We start from the raw sequence: 26,140 nt of genomic DNA on the forward strand, positions 1-26,140 counted from the left end.
AAATAAATGAATTACAGCTTTAGAATCCCGGGAACAAAATGGTAAGCGAAAAACCAAGTAACTGAAGAAAACAATGTTTCACTTATGTAAAGATAAAAAAGTTATAAAACTATATTTTTAAGAGAATCAACTGTATATGGGAAAAGCAGAAAGAAAAATAGGAGAATGATGAACAAAAATTCAGGATAGTGGTTGCCTCTAAGGTGGGGAAGGGGCGTTATCAGTTCAAACTGGAAAATGACGCAAAGGGACCTTCAAAAATGATGATACTCCCTTAAACTGCGTGATCAGTACCTAAGTGTTTTGTGCTATTGATATTCTTTGTGTCATACCCATTTTTTGTATTTATGAGACATTTAATAAAAACAGTTTTAAAAAATACATATCTAACTGGGCAGTTTTGTGGTTGGTAATCATTGTAAGTAAATTCTTCAGATTTTAACTCTCTCCATAGTCCAAAAAACATTCAATTTTCCCACAGAATGTGAAGTTTTCACATTCTCAAATTCTAAAGCTGCCAGAGTAAATTTGAAAGTACAGGATCAAATGGGGTTCATAAGCTTGAAACCGCTTTCCAGAGAGTCTTGAACATTTCCGGGCACTTCTATGTGTGCCTTGCTCCTCACTCCTTTCCCTTCTGCCCACCTCTCCATCACCTCTTCGTATATAACTGTGGAATTCAAACTAGAAGTGATGTAGAGGTAGGAAACTCCAGAGTTTAGTAAACAAAAACTATTCACTGTGAACTCATTTGATGACTGAATACCCTCCTGTGAACAACAGTATGTCACAATACAGAAATGAGAAGCTCAGGCTGCAAATAAAACTTCCAGATGAACTCCCACCTGACCAAAGACTCTGAGGGATTTGCCTAGCTTAGGGGTTCCAAGGGAGACCTGCATTGTCAGTGCAGGAATGGCCAGCTATTTCAAGTCATCTTATGGCACAGCAGTAAACTGTGGTCTGTTCTAGTATTTAGTAGCAGACACAGAATCTTATATACAAAATACCTGTGAAAGTGGGGAAAAAGATAACAGGGGCTGATACAAAACAAAATAAGAAGGGGGCTACACTTGGCAGCACAATGAGGGCTAGAGCTTAGGAGAAGGCAGGAAATTGTAACTTGAGAGAAGGAAGAGCAATTAGGATGAATAGAAGAAAAATGGCCAAAAAAACTGCACCTTAGAATTGTGACCAGCCCTTAACTATGGTAACCCTTTACAGAGAGCATTAAAACATACTTTAAATGGTATATATTTTTATTTTTTAATGAAAAAGAAAACCTTATATATTTGTTGACATTTTAAAATGAAGCTTACAAATGAAAATCTTAACTTTGTAAATAGAGTCCTGGTAAGATGCATAGAAACATTGCTATTTATAAACAGCAGGTGTTGAGTTTGGTCATCACTGTCATCTTTGTAATTAATTATTGCATTTGAGGAGAATTTATTCTGAGCTATTTACTTTATCTTAGAAATGGCATTTTTCCCCAGATGGTTAAATTAGAAGAGTGGTCTTTAAGCAGGAAATACAGGATTTTAAGTAACTTTGAAATTTTAAAGACATCTTAATGTTATAGAATTGACATTATTACTGTATGAGGCTTCTAGTATGTTTTTTAGTCTATAGTTAGCACCATGAGGGAGTTTCAAAATTATTTCTTTTATTTACCACTCAACATTATTTTATATATCCTGCTGGTACCTTATGTACCCCAAACTAAGCATTTTATAAATATTAGTACTTCATTTAATCCTCATATTAACCCTTTATAGTAGGATCTGTTATGTTCATTTTACCAACAGTTAGAGTGAGAAAGAGAGCTCTCCAGCTCTCATAGCTAGCAAGTGGTGAAAAGCAGATTCATTTCAAATCCAAGCAGTCTGACTTACAAGTCTGAATTTTTAACTTTAACCACCATGCTATGTTATTAATACTTGAAATACTGTTTATCAAACTGTGTATTCTTCTCTTCAACAAGTTTTTACTTGTTGTTGGCATACTAAGTTCTTGTCCTTATCTGTTATTTTAATACAGTTATGCTAAATAATAATTTAGATTAGTTGTTTTATTATTTTATGAGGTAGTAGGTTAAGATATGTTTTGATTAACAGAATTGGTTTACAAGACATAATACTAACATTGTGTTTAATTCGTGTGTATGAGAAGTCACCATATTGGAATTTAAGAGTGACATCTTTGCCAGTTTTTAGCTTTCTACTTTGAGCAAATCACTTCATCTGTCTTTCATCTATCTGTAAATATAAGGATATTGAAGGCATACAGAGATTGAAAAGAAATAGAGTTAGAAGTGAAAAGAGACTTGAAAGCATTGTGTAGTAAAAAAGATTCCTTCAAGGAGTTTGTAAGTCATTGAAGTATATTGTAAGAGAGATAAGCATACATAAATCTCTACCAGGAAAGTCTGATATTTGTGGCAAGAGTGGTCCAAGATAAACATTTAAGCTAGAGAAGCTGACACATCAAGGAAGGGGCTTTATGTAGGAGACTACTTCTGATCTAAGCCTTGAAGCATAACAGACTTTTATTCATAATAGCCAGAGGGAATTGGAGTAGGGAATACAGACAGGGTGCGGAATGCCAAGTTTTATTCATTTGTTAATGAAACCTATTAAATATCAGCCATGTTTTATTTTAGCACAAAATTGAGATTTCTTTCATTATTTTTACAGTCAGATTCTGCTTCTACTTTTACTTTTGCTGAAAGGGCAACATAGAATGGAGCTGATAAGAAGGCAGCCTTGAAGGTTTAGTATAGGGATTCAAATCCTGCCCATAACACTATAGCTAAGTGACCTTTGGCAGGTTATTTAAATTCTCTACATCCCAATTTCTTTTCTTCTAAAATAAATGGTAATTGTTGTTTTACTGCATAGATTTATTATTCAAATTAAATAAAGCAATCATTGTAAAGTACTTGATAAAGTACCTAGCATTTAATAAATGCCCTTTCCATGTCTGGGCCTAAGTAATATGGTGTTGGGCAAACTGCGGTTATGGTGGGGCCACTGGAGTCGGAATGGCGTAGTGCTGCCCAAAGACTGCTATAATCTGACAGCATCAGCATTATCTGGGAGTGTTTCATTCCCAGTGTACTGGAGATGAGGCCCAGGAATCTGGGTTTTAACAAGCTTGCCAGCTTGTACGCACTTTAAATGTTCAAATACACTGATATCACTTGTTCGTTAAGAGTGCAGCTTCCATAATCAGACTGCCTGGGTTTGAATGTTGGCTTTGCCATTGATAGTTGTATATTCTTGGGCAATTTACTTGATCTGTCCTGCCTCAGTTCTTTACTAGCAGTCCTACTTCCCTCATTAGATGCTTGTGAGGATTAAAAGAGTTAATACACATAAAGAACTGAAAATTGTGTTTGGCACATGGAGAGCCCTCAATCAGTGTTGGTTATTCTGTGGTATTTATGATGACGAGTGTAAGTTTCCCATTGCTGCTGTTGCAAATTACTGCACATCAGTGGTTTAAAAAAATACGTATTCAGTATCTTAAGATTCTGGAGGTCAGAAGTCCAAAATGGATCTCTCTGGGTTAAAACCAAGGTATCAGCAGGGCTCCGTTTTTCTCTGGAGGCTCTCAGGGACAGTCTGTTTTCTTGCCTCTTCTAGCTTCCAGAGTCTTCTGCATTTCTTGGCCCTTGTCCTGCTCCCATCTTCAAAGTCAGCAAATGGTCCAGTCTTTCTTATAGTGTTTCACTCTCACATTGTCTCTTCTGCCTCCGTCTTTTCACTTTTAAGGACACTCGCCATTACATTGGGCCCACTCTATAATCCAAGGTACTCTCCCTGTTGTAAGGTCAGCCAGTTAGCAACCTTAATTCCACTTTTCCACATAGCTTAGCCCATTTAAAGGTTCTAGAGTTTAGGACATAGACATTTTTGGCAGACTGTTCTGCCTCCCACAACTGCCAACTTCAAATGGATACTTAGTACAGACCAGTACTTCTCTTATAAGCTCATTTTTCCACTCTCTGTCTTTCCTTTTTACCACTCGTTTCCACCTCTCATTTCCACCTCTCATGTATTCCTTAACCAGCCTCACTTGACATCATTTTCCTCACAGAGTTGAGGAGACAGACGTCATCAGGTGGGAACTTGCTCATACTCTATCCACCACATCTGTGTGCTTACATGAAAATATTCATCATCTTTGTCTCTATTAAAGTGGAGGGAATGTCTGCTTTTCTCTTCTTCTGGCATTTCTCACCACTGCCATTTCCCTTTCCCACATCTTAAGGTTCATGTAGATGATGTGTAAGATATCCCATCTTACAGAGCCCTCCTCTAAATTTCTGTTTCTTCTGTGGTTTCTCCACCTCGCATTTCCTCTTCAGCCCCATCTCAGACCCACTTTCATTGCCTAATTGCTCAAGCAGAAACCTGGGAATCAATCATGATAATGCCATCTTAGCTTTTGGCCTCCAGTCTATAATAGCACTCCATCTTCCTTGAAAACTTCTCCTTAGTTGCCATCACCTAAGTACCGAGCCACCAGCATTTCTTGTCTGGACTACTGCTGTAGCCTCTGAACCATCCCCCCACTTCTATGTGTGCCTTCCTGCACTCCATTCTCCATTCCACAGCTAGAGTGATCCTCCAGAAATGGAACTGTCACATCTTGCTCCTTCTCCACACAAGCATTGAATGACTTTTTATTGCATTAAGGTAAAACTTTTTTTAAAAAGCTAGTCTGGCTCCTGTCACTCTAGCTTTGTTTCCCCCTTATTCACTGTGTTCCAGCCAGTCTTACAGCTTGCCAAACGTGGCATGCACTCTTCAGCTTCAGAGCCTTCCCACATGCCTGGAATCACACCCCCACCTCCTTTTTTCCTTTCCTCACTATACCCTCAACTCTCCAGTAGGCTGCATGTGGCCTTTCCCCTTGCAAACATCTGTGGGACTCATTCCAAACCAGAGAAAAACAGCATTTTTACAGAGTTCTTCCAGGACTAGTTAATTACCTTCAGAGATTTTTTACTTGAAAAATATATTGATCAGATTATCACTATGTAATTGGTGTGCCAGGCATCAGGAGAACCTCTTTACGAATTGTGAGAAAGAAAAAGGTTAATTTCCATCTTGCATATCTTTTTTCTCTTCAACTTTTATTAGGTTGGTGCAAAAGTACCTCAATTACTTTTGCACCAACCGAATAAGTTCTGGGGTGCATGTGCAGCATGTGCGGGTTTGTTATACAGGTAAACATGTGCCATGGTGGTTTGCTGCACAGATCAACCCATCACCTGGGTGTTAAGCCCAGCATGCATTAGCTATTCTTGCTGATTCTCTCCCCAACTTCCCACAGGCCCAGTGTGTGTTGTTCTTCCCCATGTGTCCATGTGTTGTCATCTTGCATATTTTACTGCAGACACAGTTGTGATTATAATGGAGAGAAAATGTAGAAATAATCCTTTTTCACCTCTGTACTACACAAAAGTTTACCGGTACCAGTTAGAACCTGGTGCCCCCTACTATGCATATATTGTCTGGGGTATATTTGTTTCCCACTTGTTCTTGCTAAACCCAGTTCATCAGATACATATGTAGCTTTTCATGGATGAGAAGTGAAAGTAGTAGCATGATTATTTGATGTATCCTGAAACATGACTTTCGTTATTTTTATAGTGACCTTAATTATCTGACACTTTATTAATATTTCTTTCTGTATCTTATGTTGCAGACTATTCAGACTATGAAGACAGTTCCCTCGAATTTTTGGAAAGGTGCTCTTCTCCACTAACTCGATCTTCTGGGAGTTCTCTGGCTCCACGAAGCATGTTTACGGAGAAAACTACAACCTATCAGTACCCAAGGGCAATTCTGTCCGTTGATCTTAGTGGTGAAAGTATGTGTAACTATGTGATGATTAAAACAAGACTTACAATTCTTAAATGTGTAACTGAGAACAAAGCATACTCTGTTAAGGGCACATGAGTTAAAAAGTTGTTAGCTAAACTAATATGAAAGTCTTGTTGGGAGAAATTTGAGCTACTTTTTAATTTATATAAAGTTAAATTGGCTTTATACTTATTGGTGGAAAAGAGAGTCGTAAGGAAAATATTACTAGTGTATATACTTCTGTAGGTTTTTGTACATATATTTTTATGTTCTTTACTATCAACTTACAGAGTAGGTATTATTCACATTTGATATATAAACAAGCCGAAACTTACAGGGTAACTTTTCGGCTTAGGTAGTGTTAGAATTAAGACTCTAACCAAGGTCTGTCTTAACTCCATAGATAAGGCTTTTTTTAAATAAATATTTATGGTAATCTTAAAAGTATACTTTGAATTCCTGCTCAGATACATCTGTAACCAAAGTCCTGGGATGTAGTCAGACAAGTGATTTAAATATAGGCAGGAACTAAGTGCCGTTAGGTAGTCAGAAGGCCACGTCAGCAGTGATGGGAGCACTGGAGTTCAAATCTGTTAGACTTTCCTGCAGGTCCAGTCCTGACAGTGGAAAGTGTTGAAGATTCTTACCTTGCTTCCCATATTGTAAGCAATAGGAAGAGAGATCCCAGCTCTAGACATTGAGGGCTGTGGCATAAGAGTAGAGCTGTAATAGTGACCAGAGTCAGAGTGAGGAATAAGGGACAGGGCCTTCAGCATAAGTACAACTTAGGATCCTTATGAGTGTGCTCGCTTCCTCCCTTTTTCTTTCTTCTGACTGCCCTTGATGGTGGATACTAGGTTAAATATTTTCTTTTGCAGCATTTGCTTCCAGGTCTAAGTCCTCCGTGGCTCATTATGGAGAAAACATTTTCTTTCCTTTATAGCACATGACACTTGTGAGATTATATTTTTAAAAGCTTGAGGTATGGGAGGGGATTAAAAAGAAGTTACCACCACTCTTTTCCAGCAAATACAAGTCTGCTTTTTCCCATGGTTCAGTGGTTCTTCACCCCAGATGTACCTTACAATCATTGCTGTGGTGCTTTTAAACTATATTGATCGTGGATCCTACCATGAGGCACAATTGAATGAGATTTCTGGAAGGATCTTGGCAAGATACAACTTCTAGGTGATTCTGTGGAGAAGCAGAGGTCGATAATTACGTCAAGAACACCTTTACTGTGAATCATCAAGATCTGAAGATTATCTCTTGCTATAGAGAGATGGAGAATAGGGGTTATCTATTCTAGGCTAGCTGTGGTGCTGAAACGAGAACCCTTGAAAGAGCATAAATAGAGCCATAGATATGTACTCTCTGTTCTTCTTAATCTCTGCCCTGCCCTTATGATCAAGGATGGAATCAGGAGAAAGAAAAGGAATGTTAGTAAGGTCTTAGGCCAGAAGATCTCAAATGTTAGCATGTGTCAGGACTGCCCAGAGAAGGTGTTAAAACACATTTCTGGGCCTTACCCTCAGAATTTCTGATTTCCAACAAGTTCCCTGGTGGTGATAATGTTGCTAATCGGGGAACCATACTTGCAAAATGCTGTCTCAGGAAATAGCAATGACAGTTTAAGGGTTACTTGTTGGAAGGCAACAGCTGTTCTTGTGGCCTATCAATTGGAGCCATGGTCTAGGTGGCTATTTAAGTGTAAGGGGGAACTTTTATTTGCTTCTTGGCTCTATCATCCATTTTACTCAACTTCCAAACCTCAGCTAAGCATATGTTTAGTGCTTGGGAGTTATTCAAACTAGATTTTCTGGAGAATATGATAAATTTGCTTGCTAACACCATAAAACCTGGTAATCTTTGCCATGCAAGTATATGTGAGATACAGTAATTCCTTTTAATGATATAATTTCAAATTAATTTTTATTTTATTTATTTATTTTATATATATTTTTTGAGGCAAGGTCTTGCTCTGTTGCCTAGGCTGAAATACTGTGGTGTGATCATAGTTCATTGCAGCCTCAAACTCCTTGGCTCAAGCAATCCTCTGGCCTCAGCCTCCTGAGTAGCTAGGACTACCAGCACAGGTCATCATGCCTAGCAAATTGTTTTTGCTTTTGTAGAAATGAGGTCTTGCTTTGTTGTCCAGGCTGGTCTCAGACTCCTAACTTAAAATGATCCTCTCACCACGGCCTCCCAGAGTGCTGGGATTGCAGGTGTGAGCCACTGTGCCCGGCCCATTTAATACTGTTTATATGCTATGACAGTGTTTGAAACGGTTTTATCCACATTCTAATGAACTTGTACTTGAGAAAGCCCAAAAGATAATTTGGATTAAAGCCAGCAACATTATGGATGGTTGAAAGTTTCCTCTTTAGGTTCTTTTAAAACAAGTTACACTGTTCATATTAGATTTTCCATATCTAGTTGATTTACTAGCTCCATGAATATTTTCAGATATTTCTCTATTATCTATTTCTGCTGACCTTCCTTCCATATGTCCCTGTGACTTCAACGAGAAGAAAACTATATTTTTCTATAAAACATTAATCAATAACAAAACATTCAAAAACATTGAAACAAGAAAAAAGTAAACAAGATTAGAAGCTGATAGAGGAAACACTAAGTCACATGAATATGTAGAGTATAAATAGCTGGAATTTTTAAAGTTCAAATCTGTTCAACTTCAGTCCAATCTGATTCAGTCTGAAAAGAAGATGTTCTCTCTCTGACTCTCTCCTTAGTTCTTCTACAAACATTCTGGAGTGGCTATATTATATATCAGGCCTCATTCTAATCACTGGGGATGTAGAATTCAACAATGCAAAGTTCTTCCTGTTACGGATCCTTATATTCTAGTAAGAGGAGACAGATGATAAGCAGGTGAAGGGATAACTCAGAATGTGGCTGGGGGGTAGGGTGTGAGGTAGGAAGGTGCTCTGCTGATTAGCCTCTGTCAGGAGCTCACACAGCATTATACGATGTTCTGTGTCTCATGATGACTCAGTTTTCCTAACATTTCTCCATCCACACTACTGCAAAGATTTTAGTGTTCCATTATTTCTTTTCCTTTGTTATAAATAAAGATTCTCCCATGTCTGTCTCAATTTCCATTTCCTGAGTAACCTGAGCAAAACGGTAGGCTTTGGCATTGACACTGTTATACACACACGCCTAAAACCTGGCATGAAAATTCAGTTGTGTGTAGTAGTCATCCGTATAGTCTAGTTTCTAGAATATGCTTAATTTAAAAGAATAGTTTTACCAAAACAAAATTAATACATTTTAAAAATCCCTTGGGGAACTCACGGTTCTGGTTTTAAGAAATACTGGTAAAGTGATTAAGAACACAGGCTTGAGAATCAGGCATTCCTGGTATTCAGTTGGTTTTCCTGCTCAATGGCTCCGTTTCCCAGGCAAGTTATATATCCTATGTTTAAAGTGCTTAATATAGCACTGTGTGCTTACTAAGTGCTATAGTAGTTGATGCTACTGATACTGTCAATATGGTATTGTTGGTTTTAGACCCTAGGCAAGCTCCTTTACCTCTCTGAAGTTGTTTATGGTACGAATAATAAAACCTGTCCTCTTTACGATCCAGAGTTTTGTTTTTTTTTTTAGTGATTTTTCAAAAAGCACTTTATTCAAAAAAATAAGAAAAAAGAATGAAGAATCAGTGGTGTGCTAGAGCCAACTTGTGCTGGGTAATGGGGGCTTACTACACATACCTGTCCCCAGATCCATGGACAGTGGTGTCACACTGATAGTATGAAATCACAAGGGGACAACCCAGGGTTTTTATGAGGGTCAGAAGGGATAATGTTTGTGAAAGTATATGGAAACTATGCAAATTTAAATTATTGACATCAGCCTTAGCCATAAATTCTGTAAGCATGAAGTCTAAAAGATACTTTGAGTTACTTATAATAGTGTATACTATAAGATGTAAAGCAGTCATATACCTAAGCTTCAAAAATCTTTTCTTTCCATGTCCAGAGACAAGTACAGTACAGTATTTTCATTTGTTTGCTCCCCCTTTTAAAATGTTTAATAGCTTATGATCACTTCTCATAGCTCCTTTCTTTATGAAAAATAACATGAAAATAGAAAAGTTGCACTGAGTGTACTTTTTATATATATTCTAGACTTATCAGATGTAGACTTCCTAGATGATTCTTCAACGGAGAGTTTGCTTCTGAGTGGGGATGAATACAATCAGGACTTTGATTCAACCAATTTTGAGGAATCTCAGGATGAAGATGATGCTCTTAATGAAATTGTGCGATGTATTTGTGAGATGGATGAGGAGAATGGCTTCATGATCCAGGTAATTGGTTAACCTCTCTTCCCTATATATAATAATGAGTTAGTTGTTTCAGGTGCTCAGCAAATGCATCACGGTGTTTTCTTTCTTTACTAACCATAGTAATGATTAGGAGATTTCCTCATTAAGTAAAGTAGACAATGTTCTTATTTTAGCAGCTCTCTTTCTTTTCTAGGGTATATAGTTCAGTGCCTTCAAGCTGAAACTCTTTAGAATGATTAGGGCGGTAAGCCCTCACACAAATGGGCAGGCTATATCAACCTTTCTCTTTCTCATCTACATTCATGTAATTATTATAATAATTAACAATTTAGAGTCACCCTTCACTTGTCAGTGATTAAAAGATAAAAATTTCCAGTATTCTTAAAAAAGGAAAAATTTTGTTGCAGGGTTAACAACTTCTTCTTGTAGGAGAGATACATTTAAGGTAAAAGGAAAGCATAACCCAAATTTTGTGATGCCAGAAGATTTGGAGATGTTAGTTAAGAGCGTGAAGAAAGAGTAATCTTTTTTCCCTCCCATTTTTCAGTGGTTTTCTGGAGGGAATTACAAATTTATAGCTTCATGACACAAGCAGTACTTTAAGAGATCATTGCTATAGACACTGGTACAAACTTGCTTTTATTTTCCTCTAATTTCCGCATTTTAATAAACTATTTTAAGAGTTTTATGATGTAATTGCCTAAATATCAGTGGGAATTAGAGAAATTATGACTTTTTTATGACTTAAGTACTTGATCAAAGCATATTCTAATAGGTGCAACAAAAGAAAGTTCTTGAAGTAGTTGACCATTTCAAAGACAAAATTCATCTTAAGTCATGACTTGATTTTGTTATGTCAAATAAGAATGGAACATATAGTGGCAGTAAGAAGCCAAGCCAGCCAATTCAAAGAAAGGGCATGTATCCTTATTCCTAGCTTATTCCTAGTAAGGATCGGATGACTGTAATACTCCTCTGTTTTCTGCAGTGTGAAGAGTGCTTGTGCTGGCAACACAGCGTGTGCATGGGGCTGCTGGAGGAGAGCATTCCAGAGCAGTACATCTGCTATATCTGCCGGGACCCACCGGGTAAGGCTTTCTGCGCCGTGCTGATTGCCATGATGCCTCCATGTCTCCTCCAGGATTCCAGAGTGTATCAGCTGTGTTCACCACCACTATAGCAAGTTCTCACATGATGTCATTGATAGGTTGTTGGAAACTATGGCTCCAAATGAAACAGCATGCTATATGCCATAGGAACTTAACTTGTATGTATCAATTAGCGTATGGTACAATTCATTTCTTTATTCAGTGTGTCAGTTTCCAAGAACCTGTTGATTACACTTAGTGAGGACTCACTGTACTTCTTGGTCAAGTAGACTGAACTTCCATGTTAAAATTTTAAAATATTTTTTCACTGTTACACTTTTATTTTCCACATTGATTACTTAGACAAATACATTAGCATATATTTATCAACAAAATTACTATCTTACTGGAAGAGAAGAGGTGTAACTTCTTCCTGGAGAAGAATTAGCCTCTGTCTGTTCCTCTGTATCCATTTCTAGCTAGGCTTATTTGTGGCAATCGGAGTAGATCTGCATTCTGAACTTGCACGCTACGGACCTGACAGTTCTGCATGTTCGACTCATTGTAGAGCAGGTGAGGTCTTAGATGCCTGTGATGCCTTTATTTTACTGATGAGGCCGACTGAGATGGAATCTGTGCCTTTTGACTCTCAATCCACCATGCTGTCTACTTGGTGCCTTCTATGCTAGAGGATCTTCAGAGAGCATATTCTGCATGTTAAATTTAACTACAACCTCCAGGTGGGAAATAACTAGGTTTTCTCAAATAATAGTCATGTGGTGAATTGGTCCCATGACTATTGGAAAAAAGAAAAAAGTCAAAATAAGTCACAAAAAAGTCACAGTAAGAAGCAAGAGAATTAATTATTCACAGCCATATGAATGTAGACATTTGTTTATTCATTCACCAACATTTATAGTGTTCATTATTCATTGTATTTATTCAGTAACAAATGTAGACATTTGTTACTTATTCAGAAGCATTTATTGGATGGCTTCTATTTGCCACTGTGGTGAGATGATTGATTTAAACCATGCCTTCAACCAGCTAGTAGTATAGTATGGGACACAGGCAATAAACACCTCATTGTAATAGGATCTAATTTGTATTAGCATGGAGGATGTGGAATTTCATAGGATTCTGTGAAATCACACACATGGGGGAAGGGTTCCGATTCATTCAACTAGAACTCTATGGTTCATCCAATTCAAAACAAAGGTTAGTGGAAGAAATAACCCCTGTCTAGTTTTTATCCAGCCCTTTGAGCCTCTTTAGAGGATAAATGATGACTACAAAAAATTGAAAGCAGTGCACTCAGGGTTCCCTTTTCAAGTGTCATCTACCACTGACCACGTCCTTAATGGTGTTCCTTCTCCTGGATGGGCAGGAATGCTGAAGGTGTGAGGAGCTCTTCCTGCACCAGTTCCTCAGAATGCTGTCTTACTCTTTTTGAATCTACTCCTAGTGCTAGAGCTTGCCTTGCTTAATGAGCAACGTTAGTAGGGTAGCAGTTGAAGAAAAATCCAAGTAAGTACAATCCTTTGTGATTTAATGTCAATTTCATCTGCAGGTCAGAGGTGGAGTGCAAAATATCGTTATGATAAGGAGTGGTTGAATAATGGGAGAATGTGCGGGTTATCATTTTTCAAAGAAAATTATTCTCATCTCAATGCCAAAAAAATAGTTTCTACGCATCACCTGCTTGCTGATGTCTATGGTGTTACAGAAGTGCTACATGGGCTACAGCTGAAGATTGGAATACTAAAGTAAGTGAAGGGTGGCAAAGGGAGAGTCACACTTCCGTGGATGTTTTAATTCAAACCAACACTGTCGGCCTTTTGATGGTCCAGAGTAACAGTTTGGAGGAGAGAACAGGTGTTTGAATAAAGTTTCATTTTTAAAAATAAGGAAAGATTAACAACCTTTTGGATGCGTTGGTGCTTCCTGCCTATTCTCCTAGAATGTGTAAGTGTGGTTAAAGATGTATATAGCATCTAGTATTTCAACACATTTTAGCTCCTGTCCCACTGTTTTGTATGCTTACCATATGTGCAAAATTAAGTGCAGTTGCTGTGGTGAACCCTATACATTGTGTCCGCCTTCAGGAATGCTATCAAGATGAAATAGATTCTAAGCAGGGTGAGTATTTTTTTTTTATAAAGATTGATTTAGAGGGGATGAAGGGAGCCTAAAAACCGAATTCACTTCTCTGCTGTGCACCAAATATGTTAGTAATCCTGTACAATTTTCTCTTAAACAAGTCTGAGTCTCCCTAAAGAACGTATCAGAATATTCTTGAAGTCCTTATTTCCAGTCCTTCCTAATGCCTAACTGGAATTCTTCTTTAAAAGAACAAACAAACAAAAACCCACATTTAAGTAAAAACAGGATGATTCACTGGTTCTTCACAAGATTTTCTTCATTTGGATGCACTTGCCTTGGCCAGAAACTTGCCCCATCCTCTCCTTCCCTTCTCATCCTTGTGTCTTTCACATCCTATCCATTGCAATTTGTGAACATTGTTCAGTCCATTCCTCTCTCCCTTCCCAACGGTACTGTCTCAGCCAGGCTGTTAGATTTCACATGAACGATTGCCATGCTTGTCCGTTCTCTGTGGCTCCAGCCTTGTACTCTATCAGCTCTTTCTTTGTACTGCTGCCAGCGTAAGCTTAGGAAAAGATAATTATCAGCTTGTCCTTCTTCAACTTAATGTACTAGAGCATCTTCCTGTTGCCCAATGAACTGAGTCCTTCCATGGCACATACTTTGTCTACCATTTTGTTGCCACATGTTCACTGTGCTTTTTCCCCCAAATGTTTCAGCTATCCCAAACCATAATCCCCAAATGAAGCGAGCTTTTCCATTGCTCTAGGCCTTTACTCACACCCAGGATAAGCTTCGAACACTAGTGCCCCTAGCAGATGCCTTTCATAATTACCTGCCCAACTAGAGTTGACCACGTTCTTCTTGGCAAACTCCACGCATATTGGTGTCAGGTACTTCGGTATACTTAATTTTTTAATGCCCGTCTCCCCTTACTAAGTCATGGGATCCTTTAAAATAAGGCTTGTGTCCTATTCATCATTTTGTCTCCAATTGATACTGTAGGGTAAGTACCCAGTAACTATTTGTTGAATAAAATTTGCTTCTTTTTTATCATAAGCCTGAATATGAATTTGTTTTTTAAAAGGCCATGTAAATGCTAAGACTTAAGGGAGGGAATAATTTATTAGGTCTTTTTTTAAAACCTGATTTCCTTCTTGGTATCAGTGTGAGTTTCTCTGCATTCATAATTTTGCCAAAGATTTTAATTGGGCCCTTTCCATTTCATATACTTATAGGCCCTCTTTATGTTAATATTTTAAATCATAATATCTGTTATTATAGATGATTTATTGAAAGTCCTATATGTCATGTGCTTTCATGTGATATTTCATTTAATCCTTATAATAAGCGACCTCATTTCATTGTTGGGTAGTGAAAGACAGAGATTTTATAACTTGTACAGGCTTCTTTATGGCACAGCAGAATTCAGCCCCTTGGACTATTGGACTACAGTGCCAGCTTTTCTTCTACTATGCCTTTTACTGATTGAGTGTTTTAGCATTTTCTGAATGTTAAATTACTAGGGATTCAAATGATAAAATTTATCATTTCAGAAACAATACTTGAGTATTATTGGAAGAGAACTAACTTAACTCAGTATGTATCAAATTTGGAAATTATTAATATGCAAACATTATTGAGCCTTTTGAAAGGTTTATATCTCCCAAATGTCCTTTCACTTCAGCTCTGATGATTGGATTCCTGTTTTACTTACTCCAGAATTAACTATACAATATCATGCTTACATGTTCAGTGAGGACGAGATAAATGGGCATTATCAAAGATTGTTGATGGGGTTGTAATTAGTATAATCCCTTTCGAGGTCACTTGGGTAGTACCTATCAAAATAAATGTGCATGTTATCCAGCAATTCCATATCTAGAAATTTATCCGACTGAAGTATTCTGACTTGTGCGCAAAGATACACACAGGTACACAAACATATAACAGTAGGGAATTGGTTGACTCAACTGGTACATTTGTAACTATTCAGCCCTAGAGTAAAAGTAAGGGAAATCTATCTGTATGACATGATATGGCAAGATGCCCATAGCATGTTACGTACAAAAAGGCAGATTATATGTGTCCTGGTTGTGTCAAAGAAGATGTGTATACTTATCCATTTAAGAACTGATTTTAGGTATGCAGAAAAAGTCTGAAAGATTATACCTCAGTTATTTATGTTTGCCATGGGAGAAGAAATTTTTACTTTCTGTGCATTTATATTTAGGATTTTTGTCATCAGGAAGTATCACTTTTTGACTGAATAAAAGTTTTTAAAATATGCTCACGTTGAAGTTTTTCAAATTTTACAATAAAAATCAGTAGAAAAAGAAATGCATGTATCAAATGATGATATGAACTATCAACACAATTAAATTTGTTATTGCTTTTCTGAGTATTATTTCTTTAATTGAGAAATTCAGATTTTGGATGAAATCCTGGAGGGAGTTAACTTGAAGAATACCTTTGCTTTTGTCTTGAGAACTAGATCTCCTCCTAACCTAGTTCTGAAATAGATTATTGTATTCGCCCTAATAGATTTTGTTTTTTTTTCTCTGAACTGCTGTTTTTCCAACTTTGTTTTAAGGAATAAACGTCATCCTGACCTTCATCTCTGGGCTTGTTCTGGGAAACGAAAAGACCAAGATCAAATAATAGCTGGGGTAGAGAAAAAAGTAGCACAAGACACAGTTAATCGAGAAGAAAAGAAATGTGTACAGAACCATAAAGAACCACCTCGTTTGCCCCTAAAAATGGAAGGAACTTATATAACAAGTGAGCACAGCTATCAAAAGCCGCAGAGTTTTGGTCAGGACTGTAAATCTCTCGCAGACCCTGGGAGCTCAGATGATGATGATGTTAGTAGTTTGGAAGAAGAACAAGAATTCCACATGAGAAACAAAAACCGTGTACAGTACTCAGCAAAAGAACATGGAATGCCTGAAAAGGTAAAACAGGTTCATTTTTTCTTTGCTTGGAAACTATGATAGAACAACAAAGGAAAATTTTATAAAATAAGACATACTGAATTCCTAGATTTTACTTGTATTTCCAAGTTCCGCAGTACCTTGTTAAAGTAAGGAGATTTTTTTGTTTTCCCTACAGGAAAACACTGGCCATTTGAACATTTGATTATCTCCTAATTCAGAATTGTAGTAATTCAATAAACTGTTACTCTAACAAAAGTTTCAATTGTATAAGTACATTTAGATGCTTCTAAAAAATGAACCTCATTGTATTCAAAATGAAAATGTCTGTGTGTAAGACTGTGAAAGTGCATATGGGTATAATGATTTGTCATCCTCTTTATGTGAGTTGGATAAAAGGTGGCACTCTAATTATGTTTTTTAAAATTTTTAGCATATTTGTCAATGCATCCCACTATTCAGTAAGCTGAATTCTGACAGATCTATGTGCATTGGACATCTATAAACTTATTTCCTGTTCACTGGGATTATCTTAGAAATGCACCTTTATTTTTTACTGATTTTCAATTAATGAGGCCACTTTAAAATTGGTTTTTTTATTTTTCTGCATTCCTCAACAAGTAATTACTGTAAATAAGTACTTAACTGAATTGGAATGTTTGTATTTCATATCATAAAGTTTGTGGTAAGTTATTTTGTTTAGTATTAAATGAGTTATCTCTGGCAAATCTAAATGCACATTGTGTGTCCGTGTGTGTGTATGTGTATGTGAAGCAGTTTGTACTTTTGAAACTTGTAAAAGGTTTTTGCCTTTCCCTCCCCTCGTTGATTTACTGTACTATAACAGTAAAGTCCAGTCTATAGTTAATTAGATTTTATACTGGTCTTTGGAAACACTCTTGATTTCTTTTCATCATTGCTTTCCCCTCTTATGTCCACTTATATCACCAGTTGAGATTAATTGAGGAAGAGGCCAGTCTAAATTAGTCAGGAATTCTAATTACAGAATAGAATTAGTGACTTCTTTTATTTAGCGCATTTTATTGAAGCCTTCTTGCCTGTGTAGCACCGTGCAAGGCATGGTGGAGGGAGGTGGTGGGTGCATCTGCTCTTAAGAACCACCAGCTGGAATTTGATTATGTAGCAGTACTTCTTTAAAGATACTCCAGGAGTCAGATTGGATCTCACCAGCTGTTACCAGTGATGAGGTGTTTCATGTATCCTTACCTCAATGACTGCATTTTATCCCGTTCTTTATGTTTATTTTCCAATGGTCCTTTGGAGAAGAATCCAGCTGAAGGGAATACAGTATTTGTTTATAATGATAAAAAGGGCACTGAAGACCCAGGAGACTCACATCTTCAGTGGCAGCTCAATCTCCTTACACACATAGAAAATGTGCAGAATGAAGTTACCAGCAGGATGGACCTAATCGAAAAAGAAGTTGATGGTAATTTAAGAAAAAATTGAAATACAGTTACTATAGTGTATTTATTGTTACTATGAAGAAGTTACTTAAAATTCTTAAATTATGGGATGAAAACTACAGATACTCTCCATATTGATGGGGCTTTATTACTCCCTTTGTATTGTATTTAACACATTTGGGATCTTTTACACTTAAAACAATATGACTGGGTATGATCTTAGGTTGGTTTTATTTTTTTAAGATGTATATTTATTAAATATTGTCTATCTGCCAGGCTCCAGATAGATCACTTATGGAATAAATTTATTAGTTTCGTTGAAGTAAGTTTTCTTTGGAAGTCAACATAAGGAATTTAAGCATGTTTGAAATGTGAAAACATTTTGAAAATTTTTTACTTTGGTTAGCACTTGTTAAATTAACAAAAACTTCTACAGAGTTAAGTAGGTAAACCTTAAGTGGTTTTCTTTTGTGTTTTAAAATCATATCATCACACAGGAGGCCTGAAAAGTGGGCAAGAAAGATACTATCACTATTTTATAGTTGCAAAACTAGAGTAACTTAGATTACTTGATTCTCAGTCCATGTTGTTCTTAATGCTTTCTGACTCCTGTTTCTTCCTAACATCTTAGACGATATTCTGCACCCCAACTCTACTTTTTTAAATTTGGTATAAGCACGTGATGTCTCTCCTCTACACTAAGTTAGAGCTCCTACTCCTTTTTTTCCCCCTTGAGAAAAGAAGAGAGGAAATGGAAACCCATTTTAGAAGCCTCTTCCGTGTGGGTATAAGCTAACTGTAGAGTTAATGTAATGTTTTGAGGTCAATTGTTGAAGAAAAGAAAATGCATCTTGATACTATTTAATATTGTTAGCATAGATTTCCAAAGGAAACATTAATAAAAACTATAGAATATAATCAATTGCATTCTGCCTAGAATTTTAATATGCTTACGTGTCTTTTAAAAAGTAGTGTTAAAATAGTGGAACTGAAAAGAACACTGAGAAATTGCTACTTCCTTTTCTTTGTTAAAAAGAACTTCTGGATTAAAAAATATGATTAGGTATGTTTCGTGTAGAGATGACGAGTCTAAATTAATAGAAAGCTTGAGCAGACATAGGAAGCTGTTGTATCTTATTCCGCAAGTGAGTAAAAGGAGACCTTCAAAATGAAGTTGGTATGTGTATATGTTTATGTGTGTGTATGTATTTTCCCCCTTATATATAAACATATAATTCCTATAAAGGGGAAAATTATTTTAAATGACAGATAAAAATTGCCAAGAGCGACTAGAACTCTGTGGGGTGGGATGACAGGACACTAACCTCTTAGAAATGTCTTGAGTATGTTGGCCTTTTAAAGACAGAGAAGTGAACCCTTAACTCCATCACAGCTCCAACTTTCTAATGTTTCATTTTCTGACTGTTCTTCCAGTTGTGGTTTAAATTTGTTTATTTTCTTCTCTCTTTTAGTTCTGGAAAGCTGGCTTGATTTCACAGGGGAGTTGGAGCCACCAGATCCTCTTGCAAGATTGCCCCAACTTAAACGCCACATAAAGCAGCTCCTAATTGACATGGGCAAAGTACAGCAGATAGCAACTCTTTGCTCTGTATGACAACAGTGAACACTTAATGAAAGAATGTGGCTTTCTTCAGTCAAATCATTTTTATTATCCACATGACAGCTAAGTGGATAATTTAAAAGCTTAGTAATGTCTGGTCATTCACTGATTTGTGATGTCAATCGGATGGCACCTTGGAAAGAAAAATGAAGAACAACTTTATCAAGGAAGCTAGTATTTAAAAACAAATTCATGAGCAAGCTGCAAATGAGAATGTGTTATATGCCAAGGAACAATGAAGTAGAATATAATGTATACTAAGGGATTTCAAGTTGGCAGAATTTTTGAGTAGTTGCTTACATGAAGCTCAAGATACCTGTAGAAAGAAATATGGTATCTTTATATAGTTTTTAATAGAAAGATCTACGTTTATAAACCAGCACTTGGCCAAAAACAAAATTGTAAAGGAAATTTAAATTCTGGAGAATTCTACAGGGTTGCTCTAAGAACTGTCTTCTCAGCAGTTGATCCAGCTGTACGGAAATTTAGGGTATTTAAACTTACAGGATCATGAGCTGTTTCTTGGGCGATGAATGTTCTTAATCAGAAAACTGACAGTAGAAGTCTCACTTCTGGGGAAAACAGTTGTGGAATTCTTACTTCATTATGAATGTATTTAAAAAACAAACACCAAATAATTGGAATATATTGCAGGCATTAAGCTCGTTAAAAACAAACTGGCTTGCAGAAGGGTCCGATGTGCCAAGTGATCATGATTCTGCTGGAAAGAGGATTTTAAATATTGTGGGAGTTCTCCCACCCTAAGTCTTACATAGTGCCACCTGTCCATCCAAAAGCTATGTATCACCTGTACTATATATATCATATATATAGTTGAATGGCAGTATTCAGGCTCAACGTACAGTTTGATCCTGAGTATGCTTGGTGTTTGCCTTCAGAAAAAAAAAATTGTAAATAACCTCAGCTGGGATGAGGAGTGACAGAAATATCAAAATAATTTGTGGCTGTGGATTTTTTTAACTGCTAGTAGTGGAATACTGGAAAAGCTTCATTTCTGAAGATGAATTTTATTTTTAAAAAATACATGCACACTCAAAACTTTTAGCTTTGATCACAAATGGACAAATTTCTGAAACCAAAGGCAACTAAGTTGCTGTGTTATGCTCTTGCTGGATTTTGAGCCTAGGTCCTACTGTCTGCCAGTACTCATGTGAGTTGTATGCGCCCCCAGTGCTACATACGCAGGTATGCGTAAGTGTGTATGCTTGTTTTAAACAAACATTCAACGTACATATGTACATAATCTACACATATTTATATCACATATCTAGTTTTATTACTATAGACTATACGAATTGGTGGTTAACATGAAATGTTACCTTTTAACAGACTGTTTTTAAAAATTAAAAATGTATGTATAGGTTTTGAAATTTTTTTAAAAGGGGAAAAAAGACTGTTAAGAGGAGGCTATTTGGTGACATATAACACTTGAATATTTTATGCCTCATTCTGTTTATCAGTTCTCGCAATCTGTATAAAAATGCATTTTAGAACTGATAGACAGTAAACTTGAATTTATCTTTGATAAGAATACATGCCACTGTACATTCAGATATTATTTAAATTTGCAAACACATTGTTCTATATGTAAGGGTACTGTATGTAAAACTCTTTATTAAAACTATTCCACATATCCTAAAATTTCAGCTTGCCTTTTTGCGGCCTTATATTTTGATGTAAAGATTAAAAGAATGTGCAAAACAGAAATTATTTTGCCTTTTGAGATTCTCCAACTTGACAAATGTGCCAAAGATCAGCAGACAGAAAATATAGTCCTGTGTATTTACTTGTCATATTTTAACTTTGTGGAAGATCTTACTGATAAATGAAAAGCTTTAGCAGAGGTGGTTTTGTGGGGTAATTGCTTAAATTTGCATATCAAAGTAAAAAAGTAGTGCCTGTATTCCATGTGTGGAGTAAATTTGCTAATGTCTATGTTTTATGATTAATACTATTATTTTTCCTTTGCGTTCTGAAATAATGGCTCTAATATTTTCCCTGTCATGCCTTCATTCTAGACATTGAATTTATATCTTCTTTTTTTCAGATACGGAGCAAATAGCATCCTTAACCTATGAATAATGGTGTTGCCTAGATTCTTGTCACACACACAGAAGACCCTTTGTACCTAGTAACATTCATCCTCTCGATTTCCGGTGAATACGGTTAAATTCATGCACATTTGTTCTTGTTTCTAAAAATGAGATCAATTTATTTGTTATCCAGCAAATTGAAAATTCTATTATATAAGATTACTGCAGTTTTTGCTCTGCTTATATGTATATGAACTGGAAATCTGAATTTTTAAATTTAGATCTTTAAATCAAATTATTTTTATGCATATTTTCATTTAATATAGAGTATATCAATCGATTGAAGTCTTTCACGACTAGTAGGCTGAGCCTTTTCTTCTTTAAGAGAGTGAATTAGTTTCTGAGAAGTCAATCCATTGTGAAAAGTTTCAGATGAGATTATTTTCTGTCCTTTTAGTCCTTTTAAGTAGCACTATATGTATTTCAATAGAAGCAATAAACTAGAGAGAGTGTTTCTTGAAATGACAGTGTTTGATTTGCCGCCCAGGCAGAACAGAATGAGCACTGGTAGAGAAGGCTCCCTCTTGGCATGTTACTGATGTACTTCCTCATACTTGTTTGTGGTTCTACTGATTTATTTCCAAACTTAAGAGTAATGTACTTTGAAAACAACTTTGGTTATTCTTTAAATTTCAGGTAAAAATCCCTTTTCCTAACACTCATTTCCACTGTCTTATTTCCTCTCAGATGTTCGTATTTCACATGTTCAAAATGAAGCATACTATTTCCCCTCCAATAAACGAAGTATCCTGCCAACTTCACTGTCTCCGTTAATAACGTTACCCTAAGAGTCCAAGCTTCAGACACCGAGTCCTCCCTCATATTCATATCATTAAAACAGATAATGTTGTCTTCTTACTCCTCAATACTACTGAAAGTCCAACATTTTTTATAAAATAATGTCATTAAGATATTACTACTGGCCTCTGAAACTGTAACTTTGCCTTTATTCTAATTCATCAAAATTGTCACTGCCAGACTGTTCCATGCATTGTACGTTACCTGCAGTATCTAATTTGTTCATAAAATAAGGTAAAATGATCACTTTCTAGATGAGGCTGAAGGATAGAGACATTTAGAAACTTATCCTGGATGGATAAGACATAAGGGGGCGGGTTCAGGATTCAAATCCTGTGCTATTCAAGTTCATAGTCTCTTTCCAACATATGTGCTTCAACTATTATTGTCATTTCAGTTTTCTGCTCTGGAATGTCTAGTGACTCCCTGTTTCAAACCATGTCAGGTCTTTGTAATTTGGATCTTTTGTAATTTATATAATCCTCAAAGTTATTTAAATGTAGCCTCACTGTTAAATGGACTACACTTGTTTTCCTCTATTACCTTCATATTGTTTTCCTCTTCTGGAAAATTCTCAACTGTTTGTTGTCCCTCTGTAAACCCAGACAATCCTTCAAACTTCATTTCTCTTCCTATAAGAAGTAATCCATTACTGAAAGTCTTTCGTGGTATCCTGCATTGTACCAAGCTATGGAGGAACTACATCAATGATTAATAATACACTGGAACAGGCATGAACTTTGCAGTCTTGAACTCAAATTTTCACTTTAGTAATTTACTAACAGTGTGATCTTTTGGAACTTTACTGGCCTTATCTGTAAAATGGTAATAATGCCCAGCTTAGAGCCTTGTTTTGAGAATTAAGTAAAGCAAATAAAGTACCTAGAAACTGTTACTAAATAAATAGAACTTTCATTAGACATTAGGGTTGTCCATGTGCCAGCTATTAAGCTTAGAGGCTGGGGATGGATATGGGATTAATAAGATCACAGTCTATAGACTAATGGAATCATAAATATTTTTCAACAGGAGAGTACAAGGAGACAAAGATAATTAGAGTTGTAGGTGGAGGGATTTTGGGGAAATAGATGATGCGTGTTAATTAAAACAGTGATCTCCTCATGTCTTTTGACTACGAGTGGCCTCTCTAAAGAAATTTTGAAAAATTGCATTTCACTCTTGATACCTACTGTCTTTGGGTACTCCTGAAAGTAGAGCAAGAGGTAAGACTTGATTGTACTTAGTTTATTCAGGAAATGATCCAAGGAAGTTGAAATGAGGGAGAAACAAAGGTGTGGGAGGGGTGGGAAAAAGCTAATATGAATATGCAAAATTGAAGACACTGCCATGAGCAATGGGGCTTTGATTCTTCCACTTGAAGTTGTCTGTAAATTTAAACTATTGCAAAGGATGATTTCCAATTTGCAAATATTGACATATTCAAATAAACCAGTTACATTATTTTTAAATGTATATAATAGAATGAGAATACAGTTTTGTTTCTTACCAACATCTGTTTTTAAAATACATGAGCAATCTTCTTTAACATTTAGAGATTTTACATGTTTATATTCTCCCTTCTGCCTTTCCATTTTACTTACCAACAGAATATTATTTTGTATAATTATAGGTCTTTATCACCCTCTCATACTTTTGTCCACAAAAAATGGTGCACTGCAGTTTTAAAAAGCATCAAAATACATACTGCAAGCACTAATATCACTGAATAAATAGAAAAATTTAAAATTGTGGTTGGCCATTGCACCCCTCCTAATTTAGCACTAATTGATAGAACAAGTAGACAAAGTCAAGATGTATTAATAGAAGACTTAAGCAAAAATCACCCAAAATGACTTAAAATGGACATTTATGGAAATTCTGTCCAACAACACAAGAACATACTTTTTCAGTGTACATGGAACACTAAAGATGATAGACTGTATGCTAGGCCATAAAACAACACAGTCTCAATAAATGTAAAATAATTGAAATCATGCACAATATGCTCTCTGACCACAAATGAATTAAATTGGAAATCAATACCAGGAAAATAGTCTGGAAAAGGTCCCAAATGTTAGGGAATTAAACAGTGTACTTCTAAATAACCCATGAGCCCAAGAAAAAATACAAGTAAAATTAGAAAATATTTTAAATAGAATGAAAATGAAAACAACATGCCAAAATTTGTGGGATACACCTGAATCAGTGTTAGAAATTATAGCTTTTGCTTACATTTATAAAAGTACAAAATCACGACAAAAGATTTCACCTTAAGAAACCAGAAGATAAAGAGCAAATTAAAGCCAAAGAAGCATAATAGCAAGGAAATAATGATAGTGCTGGAACCAATGAAATACTAAATGAACAAAATACAGAAATAGAAAGCTGGTTCTTTGAACAGAACAAAAATTGATACTGTCTAGGAGGTTGATAAGTAATTAGAATGGAGGAAGAGGACATTAGTGTGGATCCAACAGAGTTTTTTAAAACACAGTGAATACATTTCCTTAAATTTGAGGCTTAGCTGAAATGGAAAAATCCCTCAAACTACACAAATTACCAAAGGAAAAAAAAAAAAAGAAATCAAATAATTTGAATTTATAATTAAAAATTTAGGCTGAGCACAGTGACTCAAGCCTGTAATCTCAGCAATTTGGGAGGCCAAAACAGAAGGATCACTTGAGCCCAGGGGTTCCAGACCAGCCTGGGCGACATAACAACACCCTGTCTCTACAAATAAAAATAATAAAACAATTGCTAGGTGTAGTGGCACCTGCCTGTAGTCCCAGCTACTCAAGAGGCTGAGGTGGGAGGATCGCTTTGAGCCCAGGTTGAGGCTGCAGTGAGTGGTGATTGTACCACTGCACTCTAGCCTGGGTGACAGAGCAAGGCCCTCTCTCAAAACAACAGAAAAAGCCTTCAGGCCTAAATGTGAATTCTATTATAACATTTAAGGAAGATGTAATCTCAATTTTATGTAAACACTGGCAGAAAGTACAAAAAAAATTTATCTTTATGTCCTGAGATGAACTTTGACCTCTTGCCAAAACCAGAAAAAAAAATATCAGAAGATCAATACATATTCCTCCTGAACATAGATACAAAATCCTCAGCAAAATATTAGCAAACCAAACCCAGCGATATAAAGGATAATATATCAAGATCAGGTTGAGTATTTTCCTAGGAATATGAAGTTGCTTTAATATTCAAAAATCAATGTAATAAAACATGTCAATAAAAGAATACAAACTATGGCCAGGCACAGTGGCTCACGCCTGTAATCCCAGCACTTTGGGAGGCTGAGGCAGGCAGATCACAATGTCAGGAGATAGAGACCATCCTGGCTAACATGGTGAAACCCCATCTCTACTAAAAATACAAAAAAATTAGCCGGGCATGGTGGTGAGCACCTGTAGTCCCAGCTACTCGGGAGGGTGAGGAAGGAGAATGGCATGAACCTGGGAGGCGGAGCTTGCAGTGAGCCGAGATCGCGCCACTGCACTCCAGCCTGACTCTGCCTCAAAAAAGAAAAAAACAATACAAACTACATGTTAATAAAAGAAAGTATTTCACACATTTCAACATCCATTCATGATTTAAGATGATCAGAAAACAGATTAGAAAGGAATTTATTTTTAGATTTTTAAATTTTCAACAAATTGAACATTTACAACATTGTTACAACTGAGAACATTGACAACACAGGGATTTTCAACAGTACATTTAGCAAGGATTTTTTTCAGAAGAAAACAAAATGTCAGTACATTTTGTATTCTATTGCATTGCTCTGTGGAAAATTAGCTGGCATATTCAATGTTACAATCACAGGTATTTTTTCCCATTTAGTATTAAGCTATTTAAAAAA

General features: G+C 36.2%; 1 protein-coding gene across 11 annotated transcripts in view; it reads left to right on the forward strand.

Moving 5' to 3' along the window:
• The window catches only part of PHF20L1 (PHD finger protein 20 like 1), a 73,764-nt gene extending 51,531 nt beyond the window's left edge, over positions 1 to 22,233 (forward strand). For 7 of the 11 annotated variants that reach the window (XM_038000112.2, XM_008001572.3, XM_008001565.3 and 4 more), the window contains 7 exons: positions 5,719 to 5,883; positions 10,031 to 10,212; positions 11,180 to 11,279; positions 12,850 to 13,045; positions 15,976 to 16,336; positions 17,600 to 17,765; positions 19,215 to 21,025. In XM_038000112.2, the coding sequence (XP_037856040.2) occupies positions 5,719 to 5,883; positions 10,031 to 10,212; positions 11,180 to 11,279; positions 12,850 to 13,045; positions 15,976 to 16,336; positions 17,600 to 17,765; positions 19,215 to 19,357 (1,313 nt within the window). In that variant the 3' untranslated portion in view covers positions 19,358 to 21,025. Of the gene's footprint in view, positions 1 to 5,718; positions 5,884 to 10,030; positions 10,213 to 11,179; positions 11,280 to 12,849; positions 13,046 to 15,975; positions 16,337 to 17,599; positions 17,766 to 19,214 lie in introns of all 11 variants that reach the window. The other 4 variants (XM_008001573.3, XM_008001571.3, XM_038000114.2 and 1 more) reach the window with 2 other exon arrangements.
• The last annotated feature ends 3,907 nt before the right edge of the window (positions 22,234 to 26,140 follow it).

Source organism: Chlorocebus sabaeus, chromosome 8 (assembly GCF_047675955.1).
Source record: "Chlorocebus sabaeus isolate Y175 chromosome 8, mChlSab1.0.hap1, whole genome shotgun sequence".
NCBI classification, from domain to species: domain Eukaryota; kingdom Metazoa; phylum Chordata; class Mammalia; order Primates; family Cercopithecidae; genus Chlorocebus; species Chlorocebus sabaeus.